Below are 22,571 nucleotides of genomic sequence, written 5' to 3' on the forward strand. Positions count from 1 at the left end.
ATTGATTTTGATTAAACAGCAGAGGGGCGGGGGCGTCTGTCGCACGCAGCTGGAAGAGAATCTTTCTACCTCTCCATCAGGGGAAAAAATGCATGCTTTTTTTTTAGGCTCCCCCCCCCCCAACAAAAATAATATCGTTCCACCCGCTGAATGGAAGGCACTCCTTTGTTCTCAAAAGCCCCACGCCAGCCCAAATGGCAATTTCCATATGCATAAAAGGTCTGGGGGGAGCCTTTCCTCCAAGGATAAATTCTCTCTGCCCACCCCCTCACCGCTGTAAAATCGTGCGTAGCCCCTCTGCTGGGATTTCCGTGGCGCTCAAGTACTCTGTCCCCCTGGCAAAAAGGGGGGTAAATTTTTGTGGAGAGGGTTTATTCTGCCTCCCCCCCCCCAGGTAAACAGATTATCTGTTTATTATAGAAACTAGGCACCAGGGGAACGTGGGAGGTCAAGAAATGCAGGAACCTATTTTGTGCCCCCCCCCAAAGCCAGCCGTTGAAAAATACAAAAGCAATATACACCGCCAGGGCAATAAACCTGACCATAAAGTGTTTTAATAACACGAAGCTGTAAGGGAACTAACAAAATAAGGACCGCACATTATGCCACTGCAGCCTCAGGGGATATCGCAAACCCATTTCACAGACTCTGTGACTGAGGGTATAGCACAGGGAGGAATGAGGCAAAAAAAAAAAAAAATTAATTCGGGATTGTGCACCAGTACGGGGGGAAATAGCTTGGAATCTACATGCATTTGATGCCCCCCAACCCCCCCAAAAATGCTGTCTTGCAAGGGGTTGGGCTAGATGGCCTTTGGGGTCCCCCCTGCCAGTTCCACAGCTCTTTGAAATAAGAACGGAGGGCTCTCCAGCTGGGAGAAAACTAAACCCACCCGTGACTCATAGCTCTGAGCCCCCTTAAGGCTCAACGCCCCCCCCCCCTCAGTTTTTTGTTTAAACTGCCATCTGTTTTCTGCTTGGCGCTCTAACCATTAAGGCACCCTGCCCCTGCTGCAGAAGAGAGCCCGTCTCTCGCTCTGCCCTCCTCCTCGCGTTTCCTCTGACGTCAGAGGCCAGGCTGAAGACGGAGCGCCCTTCGCTGTCATTAACCGGAGGCTGATGATGCCCTGAGTACCAGCCACCTCCGTGCTGGCACGACTAAAAATAAAATCTTCCCCTGGCGCTCGCTTCTTTGGAAAGAGAGAGAGAACAAAAGAAACAGAGAAAGGAGGAAGAGGCCCAATTCTCTGTACGCAAGCACAAAAACACACACAAATAGGCAGATAAAGCATAGATCTGCCAGCCTGGCATCAGAGACAATGGGTCAAAGGAACCACGGATGAGGACACCCGACCAACATCGCCCGCCGGGCGCTACACACTACAGTTCTCGGCCAGCACAGCTGATTCCTGGGGACAGGGGGCGGGTGGGAACTGGGAGTCCCAGGACGACACCAGGTTGGCCAATTCACATGCCAACTTTATACCTCACTGGGCCTGGTTTAAAAGAGAGAAAGCGCTAATGCAGGTAATTGGGGGGGCATTTTAAGGGGGGGAAGCATACCCAGGTCTGAGGCATTGCAAAGGGTTGGACCAGAGGAGCCTAGCAGTATGCTTTGCACTTTACAATTCTACGAACGAATACGTTCAAATACGCATCACACAAGGAAAGAGCGCTGGGGAGGGAAGAGGAAAGTTAGCGGGCTCATAGAGATGCCACTTTTTTTTTACAAATGGGAAGGAAGACAGCTTGAGGTCGCACCTTCCAGTGGGGATATGCAGTTCCCTAAATCCCTTAGCTCTGTAGGCCTGGTTCTGGTTGCCAGGCACTCTGCGCGCACTCTAAGGAATTGTTGCGACTTCCTGGTTTAGAGCCAGGAAGACAGGAAGCTGTTTTGTTACCTGGCTCATTATTGTCTAAGTGTAGGATGCTGGGAATCAGAATCTGGGACTTTCTACGTGCAAAACACCTGATTCGCGACTCGGCTGTGGGTAGGTTGAGCTCACACTCTGGACAAAATTTCTCTTAACTTGTCAACTTGTAACGTGAAATACACGTACACACCTCACGCAAAACGGCCACTCCAAAGGCTCATGACAGAGGCAAGGGGGGGGGAATGAAACTCTGTGCATGCTCAGAAACCCTGCTGCCCTGGAAGCAGAGACAAACCTTTCTGCAAAACAACAGAGAGGGAAATCCAAACTCAAAACCTGTTACCTGCCCTGGAGGATGAAGTTGCACAACTGCACACCCGCCCTGGGTGGGGAATGCACTCTGCACATGCTCAGGGAACCTGCCGCCCTCGACAAACGCGTCAAGGCTGCCGATAAGCCTTTCCACAAACTACGGGAGGGAACTTAAAAAAACAAAACCCTGCTGTCACAGAGATTGCAACACAACCTCAGAGGGTTATCTGCGCCGGAGGACGCAAGTTTCACAATCACACAGTCTTCTGGGAGGGAAATGGGTGGGTGGGAAAAAGAGACACAGAGAGAGAAACCCAACTCCATGTTCTCTAGAGAGATGGCAATGGGTTTGGGTTGAGGGCGGCAGACAGAGAAAGAAAGAGATAGAGACGTACTTCTGTGCCAACCATCCGAAAAGGGGGAAAAAAATATTATTTTCCTGCTAGGATTCAGAAAGCCTTCTGAAGGAAGAAATATAAATTGATTGCCTCTGAATCCAGCTCAAGAGCTGAGCCCCAGTTCCCAGAAACCAGAGATGACTCAGAGTACACCGAATTCTTCCTTTCTCCGACGACGTGTTCAGAAAACTTGGCCCGAGGTAACCCTCGCCTTGCCCGCTTCCCCGCCGCTCGGGGAGGGTGGCACCACGGCCATGCTCCGTGGGTGGGGCGGGCGGGCGGCTGGCGCCCTCCCTGAGAGGAGGGTGGCAGGCATCACAGGAGGGGCACCCCACAGACTTCCTGGACCACCCCACCCCTTGCAAAGCAAATAAACACACACAAGAAACAACAATCAATGTCAAGGAGGAACAGGAAATTTAGCAAAGCGTTGCTCAGTCCAAACCAGCCTTTCTCAACCTGTGTGTTGTTGAACTACGACTCCCATCGCCCCTAGCTAGCTAGCAAGGCCAGATCTCAGGGATGATGGGAGTTGTAGTCCAATATCTTCCTCACCAAAAATGGTGCCCATGCTGAAAACCAAAACGCAACCCAGGAGGGGTTATGATTTTCGGCCGAGCAAACCCACACAGACTTGTAAAAGCGGAGATTCTCAGCAGGGTAATAATACTACTACTAGGTTCTGGGTTCGAATCCCTACCATAGCTGTCAACTTACAGATTTGAAAATAAGGGACCAGCAGCCTCGAAAATAAAGGATCAGCAGCCAAAATAAGGGATCAACAATTACTTTGATAAAAGACATATTTTGTTGCATGCGAATGGCTTTAGATACCTATTAGGTCCATTAATTACCATATAGCATATATTCAACACAAAAAACAGCAACAATTTGTTGTTGACAAAGGACAGCTGGACATAGAAAGGGCCCCATTACCTTCAGTAGCTTATTTAAGGGACAGCATCAATAAGGGACAGCAGTGGGACATGGCGCTGGGATAAGGGACTGTCCCGCCAAATAAGGGACGCTTGACAGCTATGATCCCCACTTGGTCATGGAGCTGAATGGGTGACCTCAGGGCAGACGGTGGCTATCTCGGCCCGGCCGACCTCGCAGGCGATTCATCAAGGGCGGGGAACCCATGGGAGACAGGGGTTCAAACCCCACCCCCCGCAATTGCACCCCCTCCAGCCTAATCTACCTCACAGGTTTGTTGTGGAGGGAAAGCTGCTTTGGAGAACGCCGCAACAGTAATTAAATAAAACACACCCACCCGTCTCTCAACGAACGGAAGCGAGAGATTTCAGCCACCCGCCCTGCAGCCAGATCTCAGGAAAGGGCGTCAGATCTTTCGTAAGACGCACCCCAAACATTCGAGGAAGCAGATTTTTCTGCTCTTAGCAGAAAGAAGACGGGGCAGCAGTTTGAGGCGAGCAGAACAGTCGCAGGATGAATGAGAGGTGGGGCTTCCTGGTTTTGTCTCTCTGTTCCCCACCCCAAGTAAATACCCGGACAGTAACTGGGCGTTCCCTTCTGTGGAAAAGCTAGGCAAAGAAGAGGTTTGCTAGGGGGAGTGGGGGAGAGGAGAGGTTCCCCCCCCCGGCCATTTCCCTGTCCTAGGAAGAACACAGAAGCAGTTTGGTGACTTGAGCTTGCTTGGTTTCCTCTTCCCTCACCAACTCTCTTTCCTCTCGTGTGTGTGTGTTTGTTTTTAAATAATATTCATAAAGATTGCAAGCCTTCAGGGGCAGAGCTTGCCATATAGATAGAGATATTTAGATATACTGTATTTTCTGGTGTACAAGACTACATTTTAACCCAGGAAAATCTTCTCAAAAGTCGGGGGTCGTCTTATACGCCGGCTACAGCAGCAGCAGCTCCGGCAGCAACTCCCCACCAAAGGATAAAACGACCGCAAATTAAATCAGAGGACCCCAAGCTCTCTAGATGAAGCAGAAATACACTTGAAAATTGGCCCCAGAAGCCCCCGGCCACTGGGAAGTGGAGCAGATTTCTGAGCCGGACTGGGGACTGTTTTTTTTTTAATTTTTATTTGGTGTGCGTTGGAAGAGGGGTAGTCTTATACGGCAAGTATATCCCAAACTTTATTTTAACTGGGAAAGTTGGGGGGTCGTCTTATACGCCCAGTCGTCTTATATGCCGGAAAATACGGTATATACATGCACATACACACATATACAGGGGACATGTGACAGATTCTAGGGAGCTTTATTACTTATTAAATTTCTTTACGGCCCCATAGATCTCACGAGTGGTTCACAACATTAAAAACAACGCAACATTTCACAATACGAAGATGGCGATGAATAATATTGATTTACTAAACAGAGAATGAATATTTACGAAGAGAGATGCACGAAATGGTAATTTTCACGGTTGCAAAGTTGTTTTAAAAAGTTGTGCTTTAATGCTGACACCCAGCCTGGGACCTTAGGAGGGTTCCCTCCCTGCGAGAAGCGAAGTTACAGGGAACCAGACACAGGGCCTTCTCGGTGGTGGCGCCTGCCCTGTGGAACGCCCTCCCACCAGATGTCAAGGAAATAAACCACTATCTGACTTTTAGGAGACATCTGAAGGCAGTCTAAGGCAGTTTTTAAAGTTTTGTCGTGTTTTTAATATTTTGTTGGGAGCCGCCCAGAGTAGCTGGGGAAACCCAGTCAGACCCAGCATAGAAATAAAATAAAATAAAATAAATAATGTGCACTAAATGCCTACAAGATTGCAAGTAGCGCAGGCTCGAAATTAAAGGGAAAGCATGGGGCTGGCCAGGATTCTGCGCCAAAACTACTGGGCCTGATTCAGCACAGACGTCGTGCCACAACTAAGACGCATTCCCTTCAATGGACAAGAACTTCAACTTCAAAATAAATGCCAGGCCAGCATCAAAACTTCAGAGGAAGCCATGGGCAAGCCTTTAAACCCGGCCACCCTCCGCCCCCCCAACCCCCCCATACATTTTTTTGCTACCAAGAGAAAAGTCTCAGCAAAGAGGAAGGAATGTGGGTTTAGCAGCAGCCAGAATAATCAAAGCCAGACCCATCAGAAACAGATGGCTGGCTGCCACTCGGCTCAGCTCCCCCCCCCCACAAAAAAATGCATGCATTCTTGGCGTGAACCCCCCCCCCTTGCCATCAATAGGCCAACCCCCCCTCAAATTCCACCCTTGCCTCTTCCCGAGGCTCCTACTCCCATGGGGGCTGGGAGAGAGAGAGCAAGCACAGCAAATAAATCAAAATTCCCCACCCCTCTCTTCTCTATATAATGATCAGACTGTGGGGTGGAGGGGGGGGGAGAGAGGAAGGAGAAATTGGACTCTTTCAACCACCCCTTGCTGCTACTCTGCACCCCAAATCTCTTCCCCCTCCGCCAGCCAAAAGCTTCTCTGCGCTTGGGCAGGAGACAAAATAATAATAATAATTAAGTGGCCGTCCCACAACATTGCCCTAGTATACATTCATTTTTTTTAAAAAAATAAACGTGGGCCTAGTTTTTTTAAGGGACGCAGGTGGCGCTGTGGGTTAAACCACAGAGCCTAGGACTTGCCGATCAGAAGGTCGGCGGTTCGAATCCCCGTGACGGGATGAGCTCCCATTGCTCGGTCCCTGCTCCTGCCAACCTAGCAGTTTGAAAGTGCAAGTAGATCAATAGGTACCGCTCCGGCGGGAAGGTAAACGGCGTTTCCATGCGCTGCTCTAGTTCGCCAGAAGCGGCTTAGTCCTGCTGGCCACATGACCCGGAAGCTGTACGCCGGCTCCCTTGGCCAGAAAAGTGAGATGAGCGCCGCAACCCCAGAGTCGGTCACGACTGGACCTAACGGTCAGGGGTCCCTTTACCTTTACCTTTAGTTTTTTTAAACTCTGGGAGCCACGTAGTAAATTTGAGGTGCCTTAGAAGTGATATAAATGCTCTGGTGAATCTGGCATTGGGGAATAATCGCAAACAACAACCAAAAAAACCCACCCCAAACTGCGTGAATACTACAAGTTGTTGGTCTATTGAAATTAAATGACAGGTGTCTGGTTTGCTATTGTGAGAATGCTTCTTTTTACTTATTGGGGCTGTGGGGGGGGGAGAGACAGGACGACTGGAAAGGGGCTCACACCTTAATTTTAAATCACATTATCAAAACGCATGTTTTGATCACACGAGGATTAGAAAGACAATCGGTTTTCATCCAGCTATGTTGGACTCAGAGTGGGCTGCCTCCACCCCCGGAATTAATGGAACCCCCCCCCCCAGTTCACCTTGTCCATTAAGTTCAACGGGACCACAGCCATTTTAGGAATCGGTGCCCGCTTGGTTTCCTCTTCCCTCCCCAATGCTTTTTCCTTTTGTGATGCGTTTTAAATTGCGGCTGGTTCTGTTCGTTCATTCCTGTGGCTAGCAGACTAATGGCGAGGGACAAAGCCAGAGATATGAAATGGACCAGGACTCATTTAGGTAATTTAGAACGCCATGAGCCATGTGCAATGTTAGCCCTATTCAGAGTAGACCTATAGCTGAGAGACCCTCATCTCGCTGCCTTTTTCCTCTAGCCTTGAAGGATTACCAACCCAAATCAGTGTTAAGCAGCCTTCCTTGAAGACTCCTAAAATATAATTAATAATAATGATGATGATGATGATGATGATGATAACCCTGGCTTGCCAAGGGTCCTGAACCCCCCAGCTCTGAAAGCCCATTGTGATGTGGGAGACAAATCCACTCCTTTAATAGTCACAAGTTTCCCTTACAGGATTCAGTTAAATCCATCAAAAGGCTAGGTTTTCCCTTCTGGGTTCTCCCTAAAGGCAGCGGTTGCCAACTTATCTAGACCCCACAGACGCATCTGCATTTTGGAGCGAGCCCCATGGCAACACCTCCCTCTACCCCCTTCTGCCCTCCCTCCACCAGATCAGGCGAAAATAAAACGAAAATTCAGATTTGGTGCAATTCATCCAGAGCCTCGAAACGCCCATAGAGATGAAAGAGGAAGTGGGAAAGAGCGGCACTCTTTCGTACTTCCTCCTTCAGCTCTATGGCCTTTAAGCCTCGCAAAAAAACGAGATCATACAAAGCAGACACTCAACCTTCTCAAGTCCCATCACTCTACATTTAAAGCAGTCACGGTGCACCAAGAATCCTGGGAAACGTAGTTTCAGGGTGCTGAGAGTTCTTAGGCGCCGTCCTGTTCCCACCAGAGAACTGCAATTCCCAGAGTTCCCCGACAAAGGGGGATGGACTGTTTAACCACCTTGGGAATTGCAGCGCTCTCTCAGCACCCTTAAACTATAACTCCCAGGATTTTCTGGGGGAGTGACTGCTTTAAAGTGTCGAGATACTGCTTTAATAATAATAATAACAATAATTTTGTATTTGTATCCCGTCCTCCCCGGCCAAAGCTGGCTAACAACAGATAAAAATAGTGCATAAAATATGCACATTAAAGGTTATTAAGGAGATGCAACTTAATAAGGAATAAATTAAGACCCTCACGGAGGGGAGGGAAGTATGATAAATGGGCGACAATTGTCTAACCGATGTATTAAAGATACGTCAAATGCATAAATAAAATAAAATACACGCGGGACCAAAGATGTCCTGGACCACAGGCGATTGGGGAAAAGAAAAGGAGATGTACAATTCACCTACAAAATTTACCGCACTAAAGTTCCCAAGTCAGTATGGCGGCGATCAGGGAAGTGATCCGAAAGGAAAGAAGGAAGCTTTACCCAAAGGCAGAAGCGGAGCTCGTTCTTCTTTTGAAATCCTTCTTTTAAATACAGGGGGATCCAGATTTTAGGAAAACCAGGCATTTCCAGATCTGGAGGTCACCAGGGCTGAGACAGCCTGCCCCTGACCAAGCCCTGTAGGGTGATTTCAGGCAATGCAACAAAATAAGGTATTTGGGAGAAATTCCCCCCCCCCCACACACCCCGAGCCGAAGGTGTCCTTACCTGAGTTTCTGTTAAGCTTTCCAACGCTTGCATTACGGACTGCTCCGGTCTGGATGCTTGCGACTGTAGGTGGGTTTTTGGGGGGAGAAACAAGGAAAATAAGATAAATCTTTTTCCAAAAATTGACACTTTGCCTAGTCCAGTATATCTGAAGGAGCGTCTCTACCCCCATCATTCTACCCAGACACTGAGGTCCAGCGCCGAGGGCCTTCTGGCGGTTCCCTCACTGCGAGAAGCCAAGTTCCAGGGAACCAGGCAGAGGGCCTTCTCGGTGGTGGCACCCGCCCTGTGGAACGCCCTCCAGTCAGATGTCAAGGAAATAAACAACTACCAGACTTTTAGAAGACATCTGAAGGCAGCCCTGTTTAGGGAAGCTTTTAATGTTTGATGTATTACAGTATTTTCATTATATATTTTTTTGGAAGCCGCCCAGAGTGATTGGGGAAGCCCAGCCAGATGGGCGGGGTATAAATAATAAATAATTATTATTATATTGTTATTGCCTACAGAGCATTCCAAATTGGCCAAAAGGAAAAGAGCCCAAGGGGAGCCTAACTTAACCCCCCACCCCACGCCGGGCTGCCCTTGAGTTACCCGTTCTCTTGCAGAGGGGCTCCAACAATTAAATTAAAGGTTAGGGAACCTTTTACTAGCCGGGGGACTAATGGGCCCAGGGCCAATCTTCCGGGGGCCGCATGGCAGAGGTGTGCAGGGCCAGACAAAAAAAGTAGGCAGAATTTTACTAGTTTCTGCAGAGTTTGGGTGGTCGTCTGCCAGGGATTCTTCTAGCTGTGGTTCCTTAGCGCAGGCATAGGCAAACTTGGCCCTCCAAATGTTTTGGGACTACAACTCCCATCATCCCTAGCTCACAGGAGCAGTGCTCAGGGACGATGGGAGTTGTAGTCCCAAAACATCTGGTGGGCCGAGTTTGCCTTCCTTAGAGGATGACTAAGGCATCCATCGTCATACTCAATGTCTTCTGACTACGCCTCCCATAATCATTGGCCATTCACACACACCCAGTTGCAGCAAATGGGAGTTATAGTTCAAAGCACCCGGCGGGCGCCACATCTTGGCTTCTCCTGATGCTGGGGAGATAATAAATGAAACTTATTTACCATTAAGCCAGTTTCCACCGTTGGCACCAGAGTCAACTTGCTCCCGTCTCCAACGCCCAGATCTTGAAGTTTGCCCGAATTAAGTCGACTAAAAGGATATTTTTTTTGGGGGGGGAGAGAAAGAGAGGGGGGGTAAAGCATTGTTACTTTTTTTAAAAAAATACAAATGGTAATTAAATTGCTTTCAGAGCACAGAACCTCTCATCTTTTCAGAATTTGCTTTTTTGGGGGAATGGGGAGTGTCTTCCGTTAGCCTCTCCCCTTTCCGCTCCTTTTATGTAAACACAATATAATAAGTCAGTCTCTCCCCCCCCCCCCGCCCACCCCAGACACAGGGCAGCTGGTATTCCGCAGTCATCCGTCAAGCAACTATCTCTTTGCACAAACCCACTCTGCCAGACGATTTCAGCGACAGATCTGGGTAGATTATTTTATCCATTCATTCATTGCAAAAAAAACCCCAAACCCCATTGTATCTGAAGAGAGAAATGGCCATATTTTTCCCAAGGGGAGAGAGCGCAAGCGATACATTTATGGTTGTAAAAAGGGGGGCTCCCCCCCCCCACATTATATTGCAAGGCCCAGTACCTAAAGGGGAAAATATAGAATAAAATGACATTACTGTTCCCTTTGAGTGGGGGCACCTGGTTTTTAAGTTTGAACTGTCCCCTATTTTTACCTAGAAGGGAGAACATAAAAATGCATTTTTTTGGAGATTTATGCTTTAAAAAAATAATAAAAAGCAGATCAGACAGGGGGTGGGAGGGAAGATAGACAAATCTGGGGGGGGGGAGATTGCCTTCCCCCTCAAGGGCTCCTCACGTAAAGGCAACGTTTCCTTGCATCTTAGGAACTGATCTGGCTTTCACTACCCTAACAAAGCTGAGATTTTGTTAAACAAAGGGAGAGAGAGGAGGAGGAGGAGGAGGGGGAGGAGGAGGGACGTTCCCCCCCCCCAGCCTGGCCCTTATAAGCTACTGTTGCAATTAGATTTCCACAAATCCTCTGTATAATTACAAATAAATAAATTTAAAAAAAATGGGAATACAATGTTTCAGATTCCCTGCAATGTAGGGATGCTCAAATATTGATTGATTTATTTTTAAGCAGGTACGGTTTGCACAGAGACGGAGTATATTGTGGGGGGGGGGGTCCTGCAATTGCAAGAATCAACCTTCGGAACAAAGGACAGGAGGGAGACGGCCAGGCCAGGATTTGGGGGGGGGCAGGTAGATTTGGGGGCCACATTGAGAATTTCCAACTATGCCCCAGACAAACCCTTTTGTGGGTGGATTTTTTTTTTGGGGGGAATAGGTATGAATAATATGCCCCCCCCGGAAAAAACCAGCCACCCCATGCAAGGACCCACATAAATATTCTCACCAAATATCTCAAATTTTAAGTGGGTGATTTCAGAGTGTGGTTTTTTGAGGACCCCCCCCTCCCCGTTCATAAACAGGGGGAGAAATGGAAGTGGGGGCTATTTGGGGACAATAAGTATTTTAGGGACACACCAAATCTAGGCTGAAGGAATCTCTTTTATAAACACACCCCTTTTACACATCCTAGTCTGGTGCTATCAAAGGAACCTGACAATATATATACATTTTAGGCGATTTTAGGCAAATATGCACCAACACATATCAAAAGACAGGTTTATAGCAGGGATATATAAAAAGGGGGAGGGTCACGAGTGTGTCATGCGTGTGAACACGGGTGCAAACACACCCACCCCACAAAAGCAAGCAGACAGGATTTTTTATTTTTATTTTTTGGCCCCTCCTGGGTCAAAATCCAGCCATTGCAAGGAAGGGACCCAAGTCTGCAACTCGCTTCCACTCATTTCAACGGGTCTACTCTGAGCGCGATCCGCTACACTTTCCTGCCCTTCTCAAAAAGTTGCACGGCGAAGCTTCCCGGCTGAGCTTACTCCCGAGTAGACCATTTCTCCCTCACCCCAAACCCTCACACACACAGATCCCACCAGGCCTTGTTGGCTCTGGGATTAAGCCCTCTTGGGGAGAGCTGCGGAAGCCTACTCCCGAGTAGAACAACGCCTCGGGGTCCGGGATGCAGGTCGAAAAGCGAGGCGCTGGAGCCCAAGCTCTCATCCGGATCTGACCCTGCGCAATTAAAGGGGCGCGCAGCTTCCTCAAGCCCATTCCTTCCAATAGGTCTACTCCCGTGTAGAGCTCGTACACCCCCCAAGCGAACTCGGGCACATCCCTTTCCCACGGGTCTCCTCCCGAGCAGGGTTCACAAACACCCACTGACACGGGGACGCTCCGTTAGCGTCAGCGGGTCTACTCCCGAGTAAAACTTCGCAGGCTGCAACCCGAACTTCTTGCTCCCTTGCGAGCTCCCGATTTAAACCTAGCTCCTCTACACGGGTATTCGGGATGGGGTGGAAGAAAGTAAAAGGAAGAGGGGAATTAGCAATATAATACACACGCGCGTGCGTACACGTGTAATTACCTTTCTTTGTGCAGCAGCGCCAGCCTCTCCCGCGGGACCTTCAGCCTCTGGGACAACCGCCGCTTCAGACCTTCCACCGTCTCTTCCACGGGCACAGACAGCTCATACCGGGCCCCGGTGGTCGTGTGAACGAGCACATTCATGGACGGCTCGCTCTGAACGGCTTCGCAGGCTGGAGGCCCCCGGCTGCAGCTCCTGGGGGTGGGTTGGTGGTCCATTCGATTACCTAGAGGTTTTTTTGGGGGGGGGGGTTTGGGGAAGAAAAGGAGACGCGGATCAGACAAAAGGAGCGCCTCCCGCGAGAAACCGGAGCGACTCCGCTTCGAGCGTTCACACGGCGCCGGAGTCAATCCAAATGCAAGCTTTCCAGACGTCCTCCTCTCCGCTCTCTCTTTCTCTTTCTCTCCCCCCCCCCCACGCGTGCAAAGATCGCGTAGGGAGCCGACGTCCTTTGTCCTCCTCCCCCAAAACTCACGCTCAGTTCTCCCCTCCCACTTTAAAGACAATGGGAAAGCGACTTTGTAAAAAAAACCACGCACACAACCCCCCCCCAAACCTGTCTCCTGGTTGAAATATAGTTTAAAGGGATTTTTTAATATATATATATATATATATTTTAAATTATTTCCTCCCCACCTGAGGCTCGAACCCGCGGCCACACAGACGGAGCAGCGAAGCAGCCGGCGCCGCCGCCGCCGCCAGGGCTGCTGCTGCTGCTGCCGAGGTCTGGCGTGAAACTAACCAGCGCAGAAGAAAGGAGGAGGAGATGAAAGAGAGAAAGAGAGAAAGAGAGAGAGAGGAAGGGAGGGGGGCGGGGCGGCGCCGCCGCCGAGCGAAAGTTATAATGTATCAACGTTCCAAACGGGGGCGGAGCCTCTCTCCCCTCCCCATTCATTCTTTTCTCCTGCTCTCTCTCCCCCCCCAGCCAATCCCAGCCCTCCGAACGCCCAGACGCCACGGCGGCGGGCCAATGGCGACCGGCGGGCGGCTCTCCCCCCACGTGGAAAGGGAGACCGGATGCTCCGCGCAGACCAGCGCCATAGGGGGAGGGGCCAAGATGGAGGTTTTTTTTTTTTTTTACCCCCCCTTCTCCGCCCACACGGCTTTTTTGGGGGGGAGGGGGAGGGGTAAGAGCCGGCCCCCGTATTTCCTCCCCCGCCCCGGTCTTTTTTTTTTTTTTTTTAAGGGCCATTCATAATATATTCTTCCTACAACAAAGAACGTTACAGTATTAAAGAATGAGACGTGTGTGAGATCGATTGTACTGTGTGTGTGTTTATATATAGATAGACAGATATAGATATAAAAATAGAAATATATATATATATACACATAAATATATATAGATATACACACACACAAATATATATGTATCTAGATATATATGTATATATAAATATAATATATATATATATATATATATATATATATATATATATATATAAAATATATAATATATATATATATAATATTTAAATATTTATATAGATATATACATATATATGGATTTATAGATAGATTATGTTGTTGTTGTTTAGTCGTTTAGTCGTGTCCGGCTTTTTATAGCAAAATTCAAGTTTAAACTGAAGAAAGTAGGAAAAACCACTGGGCTGGTAAGATACAATCGAAATCAAATCCCTTATGAATAGATAGATTATATAGAAGCCCAAATGGGAAGGATGTTAATTGCAAGGAGACTGGAGGGTTGGTCTTTTTTGTCCTAATTAATGTTTTTGTTTTTAAAAGAAAAATAGTGGGTTTTTCTTTTTTTTAAAGGGAAGGTTTGGAGCCCTGAGACGCACAAAGAGCATCAGAGGAAGAGTGGTATATAAATGTAATAAGTGATGATGATAAATTAATAATACTGTAACAATAAGTCATGATAATAACATACAATTTACAATAGCAATATTGTATCAAGTTTTTAAAGGTTTAGGATAGCTTTTCTTGCGTACGACCAGTCCAATACATATTACTATGTTATTATCAGTTTGTTTGTTACTGTTATTAACAATACTGTTTGTACATTGCTAATTGGACCAAATTGGGACGCGGGTGGCGCTGTGGATTAAACCACAGAGCCCAGGAGAAGGTCGGCGGTTCGAATCCCCGCAACGGGGTGAGCTCCCGTTGCTCAGTCCCTGCTCCTGCCAACCTAGCAGTTTGAAAGCACACCAGTGCAATTAGATAAATAGGTACTGCTCTGGCGGGAAGGTAAACGGCATTTCCGTGCGCTGCTCTGGTTCTCCAGAAGCGGCTTAGTCCTGCTGGCCACATGACCTGGAAGCTGTATGCCGGCTCCCTCGGCCAGTAAAGCGAGATGAGCGCCACAACCCCAGAGTCGGCCACGACTGGACCTAGAGGTCAGGGGTCCCTTTACCTAAGAGGCAAGGGGGCACCCAGGAGTGCTGGAGATACATTTACGGTTCCTTTAATTGGACCAAGAGCCTCACAAAGAGGTGAATGAGGTATCAAAAGACAAAACGGTATCTGTATCACAAAGCACAAACTCAAATCACTGAAAAATATGAACCAAGTACAGTGGTACCTCGGGTTACAGACGCTTCAGGTTACAGACTCCGCTAACCCAGAAATAGTACCTCGGGTTAAGAACTTTGCTTCAAGATTAGAACAGAAATCGCGCGGTAGCAGCAGGAGGCCCCATTAGCTAAAGTGGTGCTTCAGGTTAAGAACAGTTTCAGGTTAAGAATGGACCTCCAAAACGAATTAAGTATTTAACCCGAGGTACCACTGTACGTCTGACTTATTATTATTATTATTATTATTATTATTATTATTATTATTATATACCACCCGACATCTGTAAATCTCAGGGCAGTTCGCAACATAAAATAGGACTCACTCCATAGGGATGTATCAAAGCAAAATACTAGAAAGTTAATCCTATAGGCATGGTCACTACAGAATGGCCCCAACTGAACTGGTCAGCTGGTCAGGGTGTGGTTTCATCTGAATGAGAGTGGCTTGCCAACACCTTCACAGAAATAAACCCAGCAGGGACTAGGTACTTGGAAACTCAAAAACTGGAAATATAATTCTCCTTTATTTATTTCTTGTAAACAGGCATTATTTATTGTCTTGATTTATGAAGACGGTGATAATTTAAATTATGAGAGTTGTTTTAAAGTGCTTATTATTATTATTATTATTATTATTGGGGAATGCTTTCCCTGTCCCATTCATTTGGGGTAGGAGAAAGTTTTGAGTTTTCACATGGTAACTTGAAATTCTTCACATGCCTTCCGCACTTGAGCAAGGGGTATTTATAATTAGGTTTTTTTCAGGAGACATCTGGCGAGGAAAACTCAAAACTGACTCCCCTCCTTTTCATGTCTTCCAATTTCTGTCTATGCAGACTGATAGAGCCTTGCAAAATATTTCCTTGCTCACTGACCCACCCACCCCAAACTCCCCTATCAAGGTCTTGCCCCTGAGACCTGTCCTGAATGAGTATTCGCTGATTAATAGTGCCTCTGAGCATGCGCAGAGTTTGTTCTGCTAAACCTCTTGTGCAAATACACAGTAGTCCAGAAGGGGAAAACCAGCTTCCTGGTTGTATCCAGACAAACCCAATCTCTACTCGTTATTAAGTAATCCCAAAATATTCCCCTGCGACAAAATAATACAACAGCCCTGTACTGCAGTCCTCCCTGCTTTTGCAGAATTAATCAGAAATAAATACATCTGTGCCCCACAGAACTGTAGGGTCCCAGAACCACTTTTTAAAAGTAGAGCTATATCATGGGACGCGGGTGGTGCTGTGGGTTAAACCACAGAGCCTAGGACTTGCCGATCAGAAGGTCGGCGGTTCGAATCCCCGCAATGACGGGGTGAGCTCCCGTTGCTCGGTCCCAGCTCCTGCCAACCTAGCAGTTCGAAAGCACAAAGTGCAAGTAGATAAATAGGTACCGCTCCGGCGGAAAGGTAAACGGCGTTTCCGTGCGCTGCTCTGGTTTCGCCAGAAGTGGCTTAGTCCTGCTGGCCACATGACCCGGAAGCTGTACGCCGGCTCCCTCGGCCAGTAAAGCGAGATCAGCACCGCAACCCCAGAGTCGGCCACGACTGGACCTAATGGTCAGGGCTCCCTTTACCTATATCATGTTAGGTTATACCTGGAATAAACCCAACGGAAATTTATGTGCCTCCATGGTCCAAATTAATGGCCTACTCTGGTTAAAAATGGGTTGGATACAACCTTAAGGTGAAAACTCTCTTTTCAGGACATGTATCTAGCAAGCTAGAGGCCTGAGCTCCCTTGTGGAAGCATGGTGAAAATATGATAAACAAAGAATGTATTGGTTCATGCGCAGAGTGCCGCAGAAACAGGGACATAGAAGGCAGGCTGTTGGTCTATCAAGTTCAGTTTTGTCTACTACACTGAGTGGCCGTGGCTGTGGCCGTCTAGGGTTTCAAGGAAGAAAACTGCAGATGGGAGGGACTCAACCAATAATAATAATAATAATAATAATAATAATAATAATAATAATAATTTTTATACCCCATCCATCCAGCAGGTTCTCTACCAATGATTCCCCTCTTGCAATGTTGGGGTAGGAAAAGTCTACGTGTGCAATTCGACAGAATGTTGTTGTTGTTGTTGTTGTTGTTGTTGTTGTTGTTGTTGTTGTTGTTGTTGTTATTATTATTATTATTATGCTTGGATTCCCAGGCATCCCTCCTGGTGACTCTTCTGTGATTAGTTACATTTCTGCCCCCTCTAAGAGGCTAAAGGCAGCAAACAGGGGTACAAATTCAACTCTCCGGTTCCCATCTACTGCTCTAACCACTAGGCCACGTTGCCTTGCTGCACAGGCCGGGCTGTCAGAGCCAGGAGCCGGCACTGTTATTCCCTGAAGCTGAGAGGGGTTGTTGCCTTCATCCCATCACTGCTATGATTCCAAACGGCCCCCTCGAGTCTTTATAGGATTTGTGGGAGGGTACCCAGAGGACATCCATCCTGACCCACTGCTGGCTGGGGGTAAAATTAATCGAGGCCCCACTGCACCATCGAGGCCCCACACAGACAATCGTGAGCCGAATGAACCAACGCCCAGACTCCTTATAAAGCAGTTTCTTGAGACTTGAGAGGTACGTTCCGAAATCTCTCCAGAGCAGCAAGTTTCTAGTCCTTTTGAGAGTTAGACCTGCAAATTCACTGAACGTAGCAAAGGGGATACCTTGGATTTGTGGCAGAAAGGAGATGGCGTTTCTAGAATAAACAACCGAGGGAGATGCGTTAACTGCCTAGCCGATAATGTAATATTAATCAACAAGCAAAATTCTATATTAGATGTACTTCTTGGGGTGGTTGCAGCCAATGTTTAAGCCGTACGCAAAATGGGCCCGTTGAAATTCACAAACGTGGCTTACTGAGGTCCATTCATTTCAGTGGGTTTACTCCGAGTAGAAGATAGCTGGCTAGAAATTATACGGATCGATGCATTCTCAATGTGGATTATTATTATTATTATTATTATTATTATTATTATTATTATTATTATTTTGCTGCAGATTGGGTGATGAGGATTGAGTACAGCAATAGATTTTGGGTCTGGGATGAAACATCTGGGTTATAACAGATGCTTGACTTGCAACCCTGCGTCTATTTACTCAGAATTAAGTCCCAGCGGTGATTATTCTCAAGTCCTTTACCAAATGAGAGGAGCAGGAGGGCCTGAAAAAACCCTGTCCATAATTTAAACTGTAAATTAGCTTAGTGGTTAGGGCTAACAGCTAGGGGAAATCACTCTGTACATCCTCAGAGGCACTCTCGACCAGCCAGAACGCTGCTGCAAGGGACTGGTTAATGGAGGCGGGCGTGAATTGTTGGTAGACCTAGCTAATATTTCGCTTGTGGGTTTGGGGTGTTTTATCACCAGTGTGATAAAAGGGACGCGGGTGGGTTAAACCACAGAGCCTAGGACTTGCTGATCCGAAGGTCAGCGGTTCGTATCCCCGCAATGACAGGGTGAGCGCCTGTTGCTCGGTCCCTGCTCCTGCCAACCTAGCAGTTCAAAAGCACGTCAAAGTGCAAGTAGATAAATAGGTACCGCTCCGGCGGGAATGTAAACGGCGTTTCCGTGCGCTGCTCTGGTTTGCCAGGAGCGGCTTAGTCCTGCTGGCCACATGACCCGGAAGCTGTACGCCGGCTCCCTCGGCCAAGAAAGCGAGATGAGCACCGCATCCCAGAGTCGGCCACGACTGGACCTAATGGTAAGGGGAAATGTCCATGCGTCTTATGGAGTGAATGCAGGCTGCGCAGCTATCCCAGAAGCCAGAACAGCAAGAGGGATTGCTGCTTTCACTGCGCAGAGATCCCTCTTGCTGTTCTGGCTTCTGAGATTCAGACAATTCTTTTTTCTTGTTTTCCTCCTCCAAAAACTAGGTGCGCATTGTGGTCTGGTGCGTCTTATAGAGCAAAAAATAAGGTATTTGCGGGGACTGTTTAAAATGTTGCGATAACCACTTTAAACGCAGAGGGCAGATGGGCCCTGGGGGTCTTAGATAAAACGGCAGCCCCCCTCCAGCTCTGCAGACACCCAGGATAGCGTAAGAAAACTGAAACAAAACGGAACAGAAATTCCTTCCAGTAGCACCTTAAAGGTAAAGGTAAAGGGACCCCTGACCATTAGGTCCAGTTGTGGCCAACTCTGGGGTTGTGGCGCACATCTCGCTTTATTGGCCAAGGGAGCCGGCGTACAGCTTCCGGGTCATGTGGCCAACAGGACTAAGCCGCTTCTGGCGAACCAGAGCAGCGCACGGAAACACCGTTTACATTCCCGCCGGAGCAGTACCTATTTATCTACTTGCACTTTGACTTGCTTTCGAACTGCTAGGTTGGCAGGAGCAGGGACCGAGCAACGAGAGCTCACCCCGTCATTGCGGGATACGAACCGCCGACCTTCTGATCGGCAAGTCCTAGGCTCTGTGGTTTAACCCACAGCGCCACCCGCGTCCCCAAAGTAGCACCTTAGAGACCAACTAAGTTTGTTATTGGCATGAGCTTTCCTGCACATGCACACCGCTTAAGAAAACTGAGTTGGAGTGATCTAGAGACAAGCGGAACAATTTTACCAGCAGGGGGAATATTATTCTCTGGGAACGGTGGGTTTTGGTGGGAGAGGATAACGCAAGCACAAGATGACGAGGAACCCCTACGAAGCCGTGTCATCTATAATCTGACACCCACAGGTTTAAAATCTGGGGTCCTTTGAGGTCGTGACGCACAGTGATGGAGAGATTTTGGGGTTTTTCCCCCCAACGCCTCCTCCTCCTTCTTTTCGGGAAGCTTATGAAGCTGCTGAAGGGTGGCCCGATCCTGTCCGTGCTGAGCAAAGCCCCTTTGGGTCCTGAACGTGCTTCTTCGCGCAAGGACCTTATTCCGCTCTGTTGTCTTCTTGTCAGCCAAAATGGAACGGGGACCTGATCTGGAAGGGCTCTGGATTGAGCCAGCAAAACAAGGGCACCCCCTGGTGGGGAAAGGGGAGATTTAAAAGCCCCAGGAACAATAGGTGCATTTGGGGGGGGGGGTTTAAGGCATATTTGGGGGAGGAGTGGCCCGGCCAAAGGGCTGAAATCCCTTCTTCGGTGGTGAACTGCCTGGGGCGATCCCAGAATTTTTTTTAAAAGGGGGGGGGCTGTATGTCAACTTAAGAGAGTTTCGTAAGCAAAACGGTACATCTTTGATGCAGATTTCTTTAAAAAAATAATCTTCCTCCCCCCCCCCTTTTGACCTGTTTTTCAGAGGGAGGTAGATTTTTTAAAGATCCAAAATACCCAAGTCATATATCTAATTCCTACTCGCGGGTTTAAATTGACGGGCATGGCTGGTTTAAGTCCTTTAATTTCAATGGGCCTAACTCTGCGTATTGATGGGACGCGGGTGGCGCTGTGGGTTAAACCACAGAGCCTAGGACTTGCCGATCAGAAGGTTGGCGGTTCGAATGCCCGCAATGACGGGGTGTGCTCCCGTTGCTCGGTCCCAGCTCCTGCCAACCTAGCAGTTTGAAAGCATGTCAAAGTGCAAGTAGATCAATAGGTACCACTCTGGCGGGAAGTCAAACGGCGTTTCCGTGCGCTGCTCTGGTTCGCCAGAAGCGGCTCAGTCATGCTGGCCACATGACCCGGAAGCTGTACGCCGGCTCCCTCGGCCAGTAAAGCGAGATGAGCGCCGCAACCCCAGATTGGTCACGACTGGACCTAATGGTCAGGGATCCCTTTACCTTTACCTTTAACTCTGCGTATTGGGGTTTAACACGTAGCGAGTGCCCTTTCAGGAAAAGGCTTGCAAGGGGTTTGGGAGCAAGGGATGCTCACCTACCCAAATAAATCTACGCCTGAATATGTCACAAGGGCTTGGCTCTCTTCAGTCCAAAGTGGGCTCAGCCGGGCGAAAGGAAAAGAGCCTGGAAACGATGCCTTATGAGGAACGGCTAAGGGAGCTGGGCATGTTTAGCCTGGAGAAGAGGAGGTTAAGGGGTGATATGATAGCCATGTTCAAATAGATAAAAGGATGTCACATAGAGGAGGGAGAAAGGTTGTTTTCTGCTGCTCCAGAGAAGCGGACACGGAGCAATGGTTCCAAACTACAAGAAAGAGGATTCCACCTAAACATTAGGAAGAACTTCCTGACAGTAAGAGCTGCTCGACAGTGGAATTTGCTGCCAAGGAGTGTGGTGGAGTCTCCTTCTTTGGAGGTCTTTAAGCAGAGGCTTGACAACCATATGTCAGGAGTGCTCTGATGGTGTTTCCTGCTTGGCAGGGGGTTGGACTCGATGGCCCTTGTGGTCTCTTCCAACTCTATGATTCTATGATTCTATGTGCAGAGTGCAGTTTGCTGCTGAGGAAAGGCATCGCAGAGAGATTCCCAAACAAAGGCCCTTGCCCTGTGCATTTTAAGCACCCGACCCCCCACCCACAAAGAATTCTGGGAACTGTAGCTTGCTCCGCCACCGAGCCTCAATGCCCAGCGCCCTGGAACTACAGTTCCCACGATTCTTTGTGTGGCGGGTGCTTTAAATGGGCGCCGAATGTGCTTTAAATGTGGGGTGCAGATCTGCAAGGCAGGCCAGAAGGAGAGAGATCCTTTTTCGGCAAAATAAAGGGAAGCAGGAGAATTATGGGATGCACACGGCCACCGCTGGAAGGCGTGGAAAAAGCTAAGCGGAAAACACAGGCGCCTGGAAATGCCACGCCTCTCCCCAGGAAAGTGCTTTTTTACACACGGTCCTACCTCGCAGGAACAGAAGGCTGCTGGGTGAGGAATACTTCCTAGCCATTCTAGAGACCCTCCCTTTGCCCCCAACTTTGGCCCAGTAAGCCTGAGGTCCTAGCAGGCTCCAAGTGCCACACACAGCTTCCTTGGATGATTGGCACCTCTTTGGCCTAAGAGCAAGCTTCTGGGTCACACTGGGCTCTTTGTCCTTCTCTGATGAGGAGTCCCCAGCCACCCGGAAGCTTGCGATGCCTGGCAAAAGAGGGCCATGCCAGCCCCACCTTTGCCAGCAGCACGAACGACCTTCCGTGAAACGCAAGAGCGTCGTCGCGGCTTTGCCCCCCCCCCCACGCTCGAGGTGTGCACAGGTCCGAAAGTGGCGAGGCAGGAGGATGCCCCGTGCCGTACTCCTCAACAGCCTCTGCCAACCGCACAGGGCATTTCGGAAGGGGGAAAGAAAATAAAACGAACCCGATTGCCCGAATGACACATTCTTGGCTCGCCCACTCGCCTCCTTTCTTAACCAAAGGCGCAGGGAAAGATTTATGCGATACTTCCCCACCTCCAGAAGTCCTCAGAGCTAAGAGATCCCAGCCCCCAGCATCTCCTCTTTCTCCCACGGAGGTTATTACATAAGGGAGTACTCTGGCTTATTTCAGCAGGGAAAGGAAACCGGGTGCCTCAGTGGAACAGGTGTGTGCAATGGGCGCAACAGGCTCGCGAAAGAGGCAATCGCAGTGGTTGCCTGGAACAACGGAGAGCCATTGTGGTGTGGTGGTTAGGCTGGGAGAGACCAGGGTTCAAATCCTCACTCAGCCACAGACTTAGGGGCTTGGGGCGGGGGCAGCCGCTGCCTCTCAGCCTGACCCACCTCACAGAGATCAAATGAGCGCTAGGACCTGGGAGAGAGACCCTCACCCAGCCATGAAATTCACTGGGTCACCTTGGTGGCTTTGCCACTGCCTCTCAGCCCTGACCTACCTCACAGGGTTGTTTTGGGGGATTAAATGAGGAGGGGAAGAACTAGGTGCTCTACCTTGAGAAGAAGGTAAAGGGACCCCTGACCTTTAGGTCCAGTCATGGCTGACTCTGGGGTTGCGGCGCTCATCTCGCTTTACTGGCCGAGGGAGCCGGCGTCCAGCTTCCGGGTCACGTGGCCAGCAGGACTAAGCCGCTTCTGGCAAACCAGAGCAGCGCACGGAA

The 22,571-nt window shown here is 48.8% G+C and overlaps 1 protein-coding gene across 2 annotated transcripts in view; it reads right to left on the minus strand.

Moving 5' to 3' along the window:
* Positions 1–22,571, minus strand: part of MIDN (midnolin) — a 46,513-nt gene that overhangs the window by 20,981 nt on the left and 2,961 nt on the right. The window contains exons 1-4 of one of the 2 annotated variants that reach the window (XM_081846283.1): positions 12,770–12,912; positions 12,134–12,359; positions 9,659–9,746; positions 8,541–8,603 (exon numbers count right to left, since the gene is read on the minus strand). In XM_081846283.1, the coding sequence (XP_081702409.1) occupies positions 8,541–8,603; positions 9,659–9,746; positions 12,134–12,351 (369 nt within the window). In that variant the 5' untranslated portion in view covers positions 12,352–12,359; positions 12,770–12,912. Of the gene's footprint in view, positions 1–8,540; positions 8,604–9,658; positions 9,747–12,133; positions 12,360–12,769; positions 12,913–22,571 lie in introns of those variants that run through there. The other variant, XM_081846282.1, reaches the window with a different exon arrangement.

Source organism: Podarcis erhardii, assembly GCF_964252035.2.
Source record: "Podarcis erhardii genome assembly, chromosome: 18".
NCBI classification, from domain to species: domain Eukaryota; kingdom Metazoa; phylum Chordata; class Lepidosauria; order Squamata; family Lacertidae; genus Podarcis; species Podarcis erhardii.